The sequence below is a fragment of the Phallusia mammillata genome, chromosome 6 (genome assembly GCF_965637545.1).
Source record: "Phallusia mammillata chromosome 6, kaPhaMamm4.hap1.1, whole genome shotgun sequence".
In the NCBI taxonomy this organism is placed as follows: Eukaryota; Metazoa; Chordata; class Ascidiacea; order Phlebobranchia; family Ascidiidae; genus Phallusia; species Phallusia mammillata.
Window position 1 is genome coordinate 24,555,166 of NC_137257.1, and position 13,017 is coordinate 24,568,182.

A 13,017-nucleotide genomic window follows, 5' to 3' on the forward strand; every position below is an offset into this window, starting at 1 on the left:
TTTTGGTACTGTATTGACATGTATTATGCAATTATCTCTAGTTGATGACCAATTTTAGTGGACCACCCAAAAAGTCATCATCGACCACCAGTTGAGAACTACTGCTTCGAGGGTATTTTCTCCCAGCTAAAATTTTAATGCTTAAAATATACGAACTACGAGCACCATGTGGGGATTCCCCAGGTGGTGCAATTGTAAAAGCACTTTTAGTTGAAACTTTTAATTCCGCTTTGGTGTTTTCGGTTCCACTAAAATGTTAGGTGGGGCCGAAGGATCTTTGTTTTTTACAAAATATTTTAGGGTTAGTTTAACGTCTAAATTGTAAAACGCAGGATTTCGGAATATCAAATTTGTTTTTTGCAACTAAAATAAAACCGGACCAGAAAGTCTACTATAAGGTTAAGACAAACATGTTTTAAAAATATTAAAAAGAAATCCACCAGGACAGTACATCAAAATGTTTATTTACCAATGAAAATATGTAATAGATGGATGTTAACTGCTAAAGTATGCTTAGCGTAGATGGGTGAAAAAGTTTAAACTGCATGGCTTACCGCTTCGTATTATTTTTAATTCGCTTATACTAAACCTATAACCTAAATGAAATAAAACAAAACCAAAGTTTTGACAACAGACTAACTAAAGCATGGGTAAAATTATCTCAGTACACTTCAGCCTAAAATTTCAGTTTTTTATTACTGGTATGTGATGTACCATGTCAACTAAAACAATCATCACATCACCTTTAAATTTTGCAATGTTTGGCTTGCAATGAAAAACTACTTGCATTTAAAATTCTGTTTATTAGCTGTTGATTGAATCATTTTTGCCTTTTTTGTACACAATTGGTTACGGAAAAATCAACTAAATGGTCATAGTTCTTACAGCCACCAAATTAATGACATTTGAGTTTGTTTATTTTTGTGCGGTACAATGACCTTTTCTGTTTACCAGGTCATGCTATGGTTTTTTGTGACGAATTTGTAGGAAATACATTCTTAAAACTGTTGTTTTTGTGTTTAGCTTCATGTATTTTCTGTCTGTTGTTTTAAACTAAATAAAAACTTTTTCATTATTCAAATCAGCAGATGTGGGGTAACCTAGATCTGCCAAACTTGTCATTTGCATCTGATGGAGTGGAATACCACAGAAGTTGGCATTCAAACTAGTGATGATCAAAAAGAGGTTAGGAGATTTTTGTTTTCTGCACAAAAATCTCTCTATTTATTCTGCACAAAATTGAATTATTTTGGTTTTGTTAGCGAAGACTAAATATGAAATTCCCTTGCAGCATTCTGCGACAAAATATCATTTTGTAGCTAGTGCATTAAAATGCATTTAAGGAATACAGTGTATCACAACAAACTTATCGTTAGGTCAAAACATAATTATTTTTAGCTTTATATGTTGCCCAATGAGACTTTTTTAAGAGAAAACAAAGTCACAGCATTCAATGGGTTTTATTTTCTCCTGATTTTCAGTTGGGTGTATGCAAATCAATCAAAAGAATACATAAAAAGTTTGATAAAACAACTAAATACCTTCTAGAGCAGGGTCATACAACTGTTTATCACAACAGGCCATAACTTACAGTTACGATAATGCTGAGGGCCATACATTTCTAAATTAAAAAGTAAAATAATATTTGCTTAGATTATTTGTTCAGAGAATGAAACCTGGTTTCTTCACCACACTGAATCTACGAAGTTAAATTGTATCAGTAAATCAATCACAAAAGGCTAGGATAGTTATTTCGCACACTATGACACATTAACAAGAGTGTTATCATAGAAGATATAATTGAATAATAGTGTGAGGAACTTAAAAAAATCAATGCCAATAGTTGCATACAATAACATCCTACAGCAGTGGTTCTTAACCTTTTTATAACGGCCGAGCTATGATATTCTTCAGCCTTTGGTCGAACCCCAAAGTTACATCCTTCGTTTTTAACCCAATTTGTTTGGTGGGTCATAATTAGTTTTTGTTCAAACGTAGTGGCAACATTCACTGTTTGTCATTTTATTAAATTCTGACATAATAATACAAGCAATTTATTTCATGATTGCTTTAATTTCGGCAATTTTTAGTATTTACTATAAAAACCCATTGAATTTTTAGCATCTGTACACAAACATGAGAAAGAAAAAGTATATGCTTTTGCTGCCAGCAAAACTTTGTTGTTTTTCTGCTTACAAACAATGCGAATGGTGCTCTTTATAACGTCAAAAAAAGAAAATAAAACCTTAGTGCAAACCTTAGTGCTCAACCATTTTGCTAGGACGGTCGCATCGCAGAATCTTATTTCACCAACGGCCGGTTTATATCATGTATTTACCATCTAATAGCGCCCAAACGCCCAGATTAATTTCTGGCTCACTGCACAGATTGAGCTGCACAGCGAGGAGATCAGTCTTAAGTGTTTATGATGTCATAATCTATATTATGATGCTTGTGGTACCTGTTTGTTCGCATTGTTGGCTTAATTTTAAATTTAATTTTAAATTGTCAACATGCTGCTTAATCAAAAGCATTTTTTGCACAAAAGTTATTGTTTATTTATTCTTGTTTTAGAAAGACACAAAGAAAGACAATTTGGAAGTACAAGGTAATACATACTTTAGATGGTATATGTTTTAAGAAAATCCACCTTCTTGTGATTATATGTATCTGCACTATTATTGGGCTAACAACTGATATTTGAGTTAATATCTGTTGCAATTTTGTCAACACATTTTGCATATTTACTTGGCCAATAGATAAATACTCTGTTTGTTTGCTAGAAACGTTCACAATGTCAGATAGATCACCTCCCAAGAAGAGACAAAAGACATCAGGTTTGTTAATCCTTCCACTTTTTGTTTCATAGCACTTAATGTTTGTTGGGGGATTACCTAAATAATGTTAGGAAGGTGCTGGTGGTATTTAGTCGACAGAGATATAACAAAAATGTGTTCCAGGAAATATTCTTGATAGTACTAAAACAAAATAAATTTTGTAATTTTCATTTTATTGAAGAAATTTGTTACAAAACATATTTTGGTTTATTCTTCACTGCTAAACTTTTTTGGCCCATGTATGCTAGCTCACAAAGGGGACAGATGGAAAACTGTACCCAACACATTGTTAACAGCTTGTTTAGGACTTTTATGCATGTTAAACAGCTTCTCTACAGTGCAAGAGATTTAATAAAGTGTTTTTTCTCATTTGTAAATAATGATTCCATTTACAGATGCCTTGAACCTGAAAAAAGATCCTCCAGTTGACCTTAATGACCTCACTTTATCATCAGTGCCAGAAAGCTCCACAAACACATCCACATCAAGTGTTTCGGATGTCCAGTCTAAACCTAAACCACCAAAAGCTGCAAGTACATCTGATTCCACCATGATGTTGCTTCCTTCCTTGTCTCAGGTATCATATAACCAGCACAGATATATCACATAAAATATCATATAAACAGCACACATATAGATTACAGTTTTTGTTCTACAAGCTGTATTTCGGGGAGCAACAAACTCAACAGAAACTTAAAAGAAAGAAATGCAAATACCTGTAATCCATTTTTTTTCTTTGTGCACAACACAACAATTTCCAAATGTATAAGGATTGAAAAAACTTGTTTGTTAAAACATTCCATTTTGTACTTTACACTTTAACTTTAAGCTTGTGGAGTGTATGGTCTTCTTTTCTGTGAGCAGGGGGCCACAGGTCCTGAGAATGACTTTGGGGGTGCCACTGTGTGTCAAAGACTGAGAAGCACTGGAACAGAGTCACTTTAAGCTTAAAGATTTATGCCATTATGATCGCCTTACACTAAGGGGGAAGATATTTTTACATTTAAATTGTATTTGTTATTATCAGGGAGAAAAAACCTCTACTGTTGGTACACAAACCATTGCTCAACTACTAGCAGCCAAGCCAGGTAATGAAGGTGTGAAATTTACGAAAGGAATAGTTTATGTAACATCATTGTTTACACAGATAAACTAAATCCAATCACCAATACAACTATATTGAATAGTTATTTTATTGTTTACTTAGACCAAAGTGCTGTAAACAGTCAAAGGATAAACATGGGAGGAGCAACGGTTGCAGGTGGTTCTGTAGTTGGAGTTCAAGGGAACGTTAATATTACAAGTAAGCATGTGTGTTTATGATATTGGAACAGATTACCAGTCCTGTCTTTTCTATAATTTAATGCCTGAAACAAGATAGAACATTTCACACTTTTAAAATCTGCCCACATGCTAGTTATTTAGCCTAAGGTGATTCTCATAAGTTTTTGCCCAATGTCACTAAATTTTTTACTCAAAATGTCAAATTATAAAGATGCCCATACTTGCTAAAGTGCATGACCGTGTTAAAAAAGTGTTTATCAGTCATTCAATGACAAAAACAGGTACCTAAAATTGATAAAATGCGGAAGATGACTTCTCATAAAATCCGACAATATATGGACCTCATTTTAAAATTGTCAGAGGTATAGCGTGTTCTACCCTTTCTTCTTTATTAACATTAATATTAACATTATATTTACATGTTAACATTTGATATAACATTAAAGCCTATTAACATTAAACAACTAATTTTTTGAACAATGTAAATTCATGTGGTTTTAAATTTGGTTGAATCATTTTTACAAACTTGTTCTTCATTTAAATATAAACGCACCATATTAATACTATTTGGAATTTACAAATGCAAGTTTGGGAACCCATAGATAATAATACTAACCAATTGTTTAGAAATTCCAAGGTACACTTCACCTTATGCAAGCCTTTAAAAATGTGTTTAAACCAGAATATTGTTATTGGTCATGTTGTTTGTTTATTAAAAACAATTTTATTTTGCAGACAATTTTGCATCCAGCAACCAAACATCAGGTCAACCCACTGCATCTTGTTCAGGTAACCTTTCTTTTAGTGATGGGACGATACCAGGTTTTGAAGCGAGTACCGAGTACGAGTACGAGTACCACATGTATATACCTTCGATACCGAGTACCGAGTACGATTACCGAGTACTTAAGTGCAGTGTTGTACTTAGTTGTGTATCACCTGCTAATTTATCTGTCATGGTCGGCGTACAGGCGTGCACACACACATGCAGAAAAAAGTAATCTCCATACGATAGCGAAAAAAATACGTAACCTGGCGGAACTTTTTCCCAAATTTGTACTGTCCAAAGCATATATTGGCACAAAGTTTTCAGTGTTCTTATAGTGTAAATCTGCCTTCGGTACTCGCACGTTGGTATCGAAAACTAAGACAAAATATTTCGATACCGAGTACGAGTATCGATACCACTGAAATCGTTCGATACCATCGATACCGAGTACCGAGTACCGGGTACCCGTCCCATCACTACTTTCTTTCACATCCTACGTTATCAACAAAAGTGAACACTTTGTTATATGCAACCTAAAAGTAACATTTAAGTCATCCAAGCAAACTGATGTCGATTTTGTGTAGGTTAAATTTAATATAATAAAGGTCCATAGTTCTACACCCTCTACTAATTTGCAATTGTGCATTGTTACTGTTCTTTTTCAAAAACAAACTCATTTTATATTTGTCAAAGAAATTGTATTAGATTCGAGTTTAAAGATGAATCTTGTGCAAGTAAGGTGCTAAAAGTATGACATTTTTTTTATAAAACACAGATGTTTAGCAATCAGTCCCAATTCCCAAAAAAATATCCCAACATACAGTCATTTCAATACGGGTAACAGTGTGTACAAAATGTGAACAGTTGATTTATTTCCAATACGGTTTACTAACTTGGTTTTATTGTGGTTTCAGATAAAAGTTTAAAAGAAGCAGCAGACGCAATTCAAAAACATCAGTTGGAAAAACTTGAATCAAATTCAGTTTTACATGGATTGACTGCAGATGAGTCAGAAATTCCTGAAGTTTGTCAGAGATTGGCTGAAAGTGACATCTTTGAAATAGAGGAACCACCCATCAGTGAGCCTTTTCATCCATCCACACGAAGAAAAGAATCCGAGAAGTTTAAAACTTTAAAAGTTATAGACTTTAACAATTTGCTATCTACCATGATTAGCGTGGGTTTTCTGGCTCTAATTGGCCCCCCAGGTTGTGGAAAAACCACGTTGGCCAAAAGATTGGCAAAATTTACTAATTTCTTTGTGATATTTCTAAGATTCATGGACTTGGGTCATAATTTGGTTCTCACTCCTCAGCAGCTACTCATTGATTTTCCCTTCAAAGATGCAGACCAGACAACTAGAGATAATGCCTTTGAATGGATAAAGAAAAACCAAAAGAAGTGCGTTATTGTCCTAGATGGCTATGATCAATCGCCGTGGGCTCTAAGCAACGAAAACCCACCGAATGTATCGTATAACACTCCTTTGCCGATTCAGCAGCTTGTAGCGAGTCTCTGCTGCAAGAATTTGTTTGGCCAATCCCTGCTCATTATCACATCTCGGCCTCATGCAATTCTTTACATTCCATTGTCGCTGCGCCCAAAAGTCACCGTTGTTGTTGGAGATCTTCCAACAGATGGTATGCGAGAGCTATTTTTTACATTCGCCGGGAGTCGAGCAGACCATTTGTGGAAAACATTAAACTCTAATGCTCCACAATTACTTGAACTTTGTCACAACCCATTGCTGTTACAATTGGTGGTTTACGCTGGTTTAAAAGGCAATGTCGATCAACTTATCACAATAACCGAAGTGTTCTTGCAATTTCTACGCAAGTTAGAAAACTCAGTTCACAAAAAAGGTTTAAAATTTCCCGCACTTGTCCAACCACTTGGTGGAATGGCTTACGACGGAATGAGTCGCCAAACTGTTGTATTTACAAATGACGATGTGGAAAAGACTGGCTTGAAAGCTGTGAATGTACAAGATTTCGTCATCAAGGTTGCTTCATGGAAACCCCTTTTCGAAGGAGACATTAATGCAACATTCTACTTCATACATCAGTCGTTGCAGGAAGTGTTTGCCGCCATGTACATCAGCATGAAAATGCCTGATTCAGAGTTCAACAACATCGTTCACGAGGTGGTCTACAAAAGTCACTGGTCAATGGTTCGGCGCTTCATGTGTGGACTTTTGCTTGGAGGTGACCACAAACAAGGTAAGTAAAATATTCGTTTATTAACAAGGTGGGGCTCGTAGGTGTACAGGCAGTTACTTGAGTGGGACCACAAACAACAAGTACGAGCAAAAAATCATTTACTAACACATGCAACAAATAGTGAACCTTCAGGATACTGCTGTTCCAATAAGTGAACAACTCTGTAAGGTTATGGTCTGATCCTCAAGCTATTTGTTGAATTTTCTGCGTGGAGATTTCTCGGAGATGGAAGTTGTTAATGGGACAGGTTTAGGTTTCAGTTTGCATAAAACGAGCTTAATTTTTTTACTCAAGTTGAGGGTTCGGGCCTCAATTTTAAGCCCGCTTACAACTTTGGTTTGGCGAGCGATCCTGGCCCACTGGTCCCCGCACAGATTCCGGTTAAAGGCTCAGGTCCTCAAGTTTAAACCAGTGTTTCTTAAACTTTTTTACGTAAGGTCGCACCTCTAAAATAACCTTTTATTGCTTTTGCTACATCTCGCTAATGCAGATTTCCAATATATACATTTACAATTGATTCATATTTTAGCATCAACCGCCATATAAAATTCGTTTGACAAGTTTTTTTTTTATGTTACTGTATGTACGAGGATCCACTGACTAGAGATGTACCGAATCTGATTAATTTGGGGTCGGCCGAAACCGAATATCCGAATCCACCGGCGAGACGCGAAGTCTTAAGCTACGCGTTTGATATGAAAACAGAAGTGTTTCTACCAGACAAATAGTGGTGCTACACAACAGAATAGTTGTGTTTTATTATCATTTTAGCAATGTTTCATACCGGAACGGAACGTTATACCGGAACGAAAAAAATAATTTTAGGCTCAAATACACAAATAATACAAGATATTCAAAATACCGGAAGGGAACGAAATACCGTTATTTTTTATTCCGGTATTGCGTTCTGGACATTTGACATCAAACAATTGCTGAAAATTTCGCTCCGTTAAGCTATAATAAAAGTTGGAGCTCCTTTTGCCATCATTGACAAATGTTATCTGACATAACAACTACCCACAATAATTCTTGTGCGTTGCAACTTTCTTTCTTTTTTCGCTTAATAGTTGTAAAGACCACAAAGATATGTTCTTTTATTAAGACCGAAATACCGAAAAATACCGTTATAAATTTATTTCGGTCAGACCGGAACGAAATGAAAATATCGGTCCAGAGCGAAATAACGAAATAAATAATTTGCTCAGAACGAATAACGTTATTTGGTTTTGTTCCGTTCCGGTATGAAACACTGCATTTTAGTTTTGTGGGTGTAGGGTTGTCTTGACCATGGTTGTTTCTGTCAGCCTGCCAATAGACTACTGATTTTTGTCTGGAGTGGAAAAAAACGATAATGTTTTAAAATTCATAATAGTTTTCCCGATTTAAGTTATGGCGTAGTTGGAAAGATTGTGTGGTACTTTATGAAACAAAAAAGACACGTTTTACGCTTTGAATTTGTGTTTTTTTTACTTATTCGGTTTTGCCGAATTGCAATTAATTATTCGGCCAAAACTGAATTTTCGCAAAAATGGCCGATTTGGCCGAATAAATTCGGCAAATCTAATGTTTTATACATCTCTACCACTAACCTATTTTAGCTACATGTACATGCCTTCTGTTGTCCCGCTAATAGGCATTTAGTCCAGGGCAACTCAAACATTTTCATGCAGCATTCTGCTTTTTTCTGCCATATCGTGTAGCGGAAGTATACGTTGGAAATGAAATTTTCCTCTTAGAGTATCTAATATCGGCTCCCTTCCTTGCAGAAAATGTATTTTATTCACGTACACCTTGGCGCAACAAAATAGTGCATCATGACAAAGTGGCATAAAAAGTACAGGACACAGCTGCGAGAATTTAGCGGCAGTAAATGCATAAAAAGTTAGCAAAATCGTACCAGCTGTACCCATAGGCGTCGATTTTTTAGCATAAATTTTCTTTCGTGGGGTGGCAAAATTTGGTCAGTTCCTTATGTGATCAAACCACACTACGATACACGTTAAGGTTTGTAGATGGCATTTCGCGGATATTGACAGGGTATAAACACGTATAATGCTCTGTACCCAATCTTGCTTGACTTGGACGTAACAACTGTGAAAGTCACATCACAAGTCGTCAATCTAGTTTTGTAGTTTTGATGTCTCAATGCGTTAGCGATGTAATCACAGCAATGTACTGGTTAGTGGCGGGAAGAGTGTATATCGTGCTGGGTAGCGTTATTTATCGGAAGTAGTGTGGTTCAAAAGTTAACATAACGCAGAAAACGCAACATCCAGAACACAGAAAAACGTGAAATATGCCATTCTTACGTCTTGTTCAGACTTGCTCTGGAGCAGCAAACTTGACGAAAATCACTGAAGCGAGTACGGCAAAATGGGTTTTCCCCATGCGTTGTTTAAAAACAAAAGGAATTTCGCGTAACTTGCTTTTTACATGCTCGAAATATACCGACCATTCGAAAGAGCTCATTTGACTAAAAAGAACACATATCTGTAATGTACGCATATAAATAGGGCCAGGTAATTTCTGGGGTGGCAGCAGAACTATTTTATAATGGCTGCCACTCCAGAGATTTTTAGTTGGGAGGCCGCCACCCCGGGAATCGACGCCCATGGCTGTACCTAGTATAGAAAAAAGAACCCTAGAAGTTTGGAACTTGGACGAGAAGTGAGCGACAATAAATGCAAGTCTTACATTTAGCATGTGGACATTTTCGATAAAAGTGCGCACATTGTCGCCTGTACATTTTGGCAATAAAACATTTGCGCACATTTTCGAAACATATCCGCCCATGTAGCGTGCACATTTCTGCGCACTTTTGATTCCGTTCTTGAAATGCATTAAATTTTAAAAATATGTCTACAGATACACGCACCACTGTTAATAATCGCCTTATACTAGATTTTTTTCCAAACTGAAACAATTCTTTGTTATTTTAGGCAAGTCTAAAAAGTTTTGCACTGAGCTCACCGAATTCATGAAACGTGGCATAGATCGGCATCAACTGATAGGTAAGGACACATTTTAAATTTTGTTGCTTTTGTGTGTTATTTTTGACTCCATTTGGGTCAACACGTAAGCATGGTCGTAGAAGCCCGAATTCGCGATTCTGTCCGCAATCCAGGTTTACATTTGGATTGTAATGCTGCACAAAAACGTTTCACATGAACGATAGCTTTTATTTTCTTTAAACTGTTAAAACACGAAAGTAAATTAGTTTCAAAAAGTGTAAGTAAGAATTGCTGTAAAGTGTAAACATTACTGTGATAACTGGCAAATGTGATATAACAAAGTGCAACAAAGGTTGTATTACGTCACAAATACAAGATTGTTTTTAAAGAACATTTGCTCAAACAGTAAATTTTCTGATCAGTATTAGTTCACGAGTTGCAGAGGTTGGGCGCGTTTCATTTTCTCTCGCAATTTTCTTTACATTTTCCACCTTAATAGTTATTATTGCCTGAAACCTTGGGGAAAAATTGTAGCCAATAACCAGGTAAGCTAACGTTTGCTTTAAACTATTTTTTGCAGTAAAAGGCACGCATATGTGAAAAAAATATGGTACGAATAAATTCCAGTTGTGTATTTTAGTCGTAATTCTAAGCAGTGCAAGAACTCTTTAAGTGTTATATCTACAACTATAAATGCAGTTGCACGTTCTCTACTGGACATTTTAATGTGTCTGCAACTTTTTTGTTAGATCTGCTGAGTGCCCTACAAGAATGCTCAGATGATGAGAAGGATTTCCTTGCGAAGTTTCTTCCTGTGAAGTTCAATTTCAACGTCATACCCATCACATCCAGTACAGCTCACGCCTTGGGTCAGATCCTCCCTAAACTGGATCGACGTGTTGAGTGGCTGAGTCTTAACAACTGCAACCTAAACTTAGAATCACTGGAGATGATTTGTAAAGGAATCTCGAATCTTAAACATAAGGTTTGTCTTGAATATTTACTCATTGTTTTACAAAAACTTAAACAGGTAAATTTGTAACGCAATTACGTCACTGGTCATGTGACATTTCAATCATAGAAATCATTTTTGTAAATTAATTTTTTGCAACAAATAATCATCAAATCTTGCGCAGATGGAATTTCTTGATCTGAGTGACAACGAGTTCGGAGATGACGAAGTCCGAGTTATTTGTGATTGTTTAAAAAATGTGCGGATGTTGTGGCTGATGAAATGCGGAATTTCTGCGGCTGGTTTAAAAGTTTTGTGTGAAGAAATCAAAAACCTCCAAATGCCGGTAAGATTTTTTAATGATAATAAAAACCCGAAAGTAAAGTGAAATAAAGTAATGTCACAATTACGTCACTGGTCATGTGACATTTCAATCATAGAAATCAGTTTTTGTCAATTAAATTTTTGCAACAAATAATCATCAAATCTTGCGCAGATGGATCTTAGTCTTAGTGTCAACGAGTTCGGAGATGATGGAGTCGGATTTATTTGTGATTGTTTAAACAATGTGCGGGAGTTGTGGCTGTATGATTGCGGGATTTCTGATGATGGGAAACGGATTTTACGCGGAGAACTCCAAAGACTCAAACTTCCCGTAAGATTGCCTGTTCTGATTTTTAACTAAACTTTTTATTAATCCTGTTAAAAATAATAGTGACGTAAACATAATGACGTCACAACTCTCTCTACATTTCGGAATTTTATTTAAAGTTGTTTAGAAATATTTTTGCTAAATGTTTTTATTGTTGTTTTTAGGTTTTAACTATCATCGGATTGTGGAGGGAAGATGGATCGTTTTACTCATTCTGACAGAAACGATGAAATTTAAACTGAAAGCTATTTTCTTACTTCGACAACTGTGTTGTTTTTTCGTATCTGCGATGTTTGTTCTAAAGGCCCGTTTACACTATGCTTAGCGGCGCCTAACCTAACCTTACCTTGCGACCCCTTCCGTTTACACTGCGATTATCGGTGCGTACCTAAGCTTACTAAATAATATACTAGACGTCTTTTTTAGATCACAGCCACTGTCGATGATTATAAATCACAACATAAATTTATTGTTGCTTATTTTAGATCGAAAAAGCTTTGTATCATTCTAAATTAAATCATATTTTGTTAGTAAACATGATTTTGCATCTTGGTAATCATACAGGATTGTTCTGGATGTTGTTGTATAGATTGGTGGCATGTTTATCTCATTTTCATGTTTCTATGACATGTAGTCCGCTGTGCTAGGGTAAATGTACATTTTAAATGCACTTAATTACAATATTTAAACACAATAAAACATAACATGCAATCATAACCATGTAATAAATACTTAAATTGAAGGCAAATAGCGTGTCATCATTTATTTTTGGCAAATGAGCCAACTTTTTCAATTCACAAACCCGCACACAGCGATAACACCAACCGTTTGCGCAGGTTCAAGCAGCTTGATACGCAGACAAACGCTCGGCAGGCGATCGCTGGCTCATTTCTACGAGACTTGAGCGCCCGAAATCAGTCAAGCGCAAGACCAGACAGAAAAAATGAAACAAACAAACTTACGCAGGTCTGAGCGAGCGCGATACGCATAGTGTAAACGGGCCTTAATAAACAGGATTTTTTGAAACAAGCGTTAAATTATGTTTAAGCAAATAAGTTTTATAAACCAAATTAATTACGAGCAGAATTTTATTTCCTAAAATATCACTAAAAACGAAAAGTTGGCAAAATTTTCTGATGACGTCGTTACCAGAGTAATCCAATTCACTCCATTTCACGTTAATTACCAATAATAGAAATATTATTGTTATTTATTAAATCACCAGTTGACTGCTAAAACTTGAACATGGATGGAAAAGGAAGTAAAATATTTAGTTGCCGTTTTTTGTTGATCGTTGATCTTATAACTTTTGTAAGGTATTTCAGAATGCTAAACAAAAAACGCAATTTGTCA

At 35.7% G+C, this 13,017-nt stretch overlaps 1 protein-coding gene across 1 annotated transcript; it reads left to right on the plus strand.

Annotated features, from left to right (window-relative positions):
* Positions 1-461: 461 nt before the first annotated feature.
* On the plus strand, positions 462-12,731 carry LOC145233210 (NACHT, LRR and PYD domains-containing protein 1b allele 4-like). The gene is made up of 13 exons (XM_080097889.1): positions 462-1,185; positions 2,575-2,608; positions 2,784-2,837; positions 3,233-3,414; positions 3,865-3,925; positions 4,045-4,140; positions 4,857-4,910; positions 5,805-7,109; positions 10,049-10,120; positions 10,810-11,045; positions 11,197-11,358; positions 11,509-11,667; positions 11,829-12,731. The coding sequence occupies exons 1-13, from the start codon at positions 1,132-1,134 to the stop codon at positions 11,880-11,882; spliced, it is 2,523 nt and encodes an 840-aa protein (XP_079954015.1). The 5' UTR covers positions 462-1,131; the 3' UTR covers positions 11,883-12,731.
* The last annotated feature ends 286 nt before the right edge of the window (positions 12,732-13,017 follow it).

Excerpts from the sequence above, each read along its gene's own strand:
- LOC145233210 (XM_080097889.1), top strand. The coding sequence starts at position 1,132 with ATGGAGTGGAATACCACAGAAGTTGGCATTCAAACTAGTGATGATCAA. Across the intron at positions 4,911-5,804 it reads ACCCACTGCATCTTGTTCAG|ATAAAAGTTTAAAAGAAGCA; the intron begins GTAACCTTTCTT and ends TTGTGGTTTCAG. Across the intron at positions 7,110-10,048 it reads TGGAGGTGACCACAAACAAG|GCAAGTCTAAAAAGTTTTGC; the intron begins GTAAGTAAAATA and ends TTGTTATTTTAG.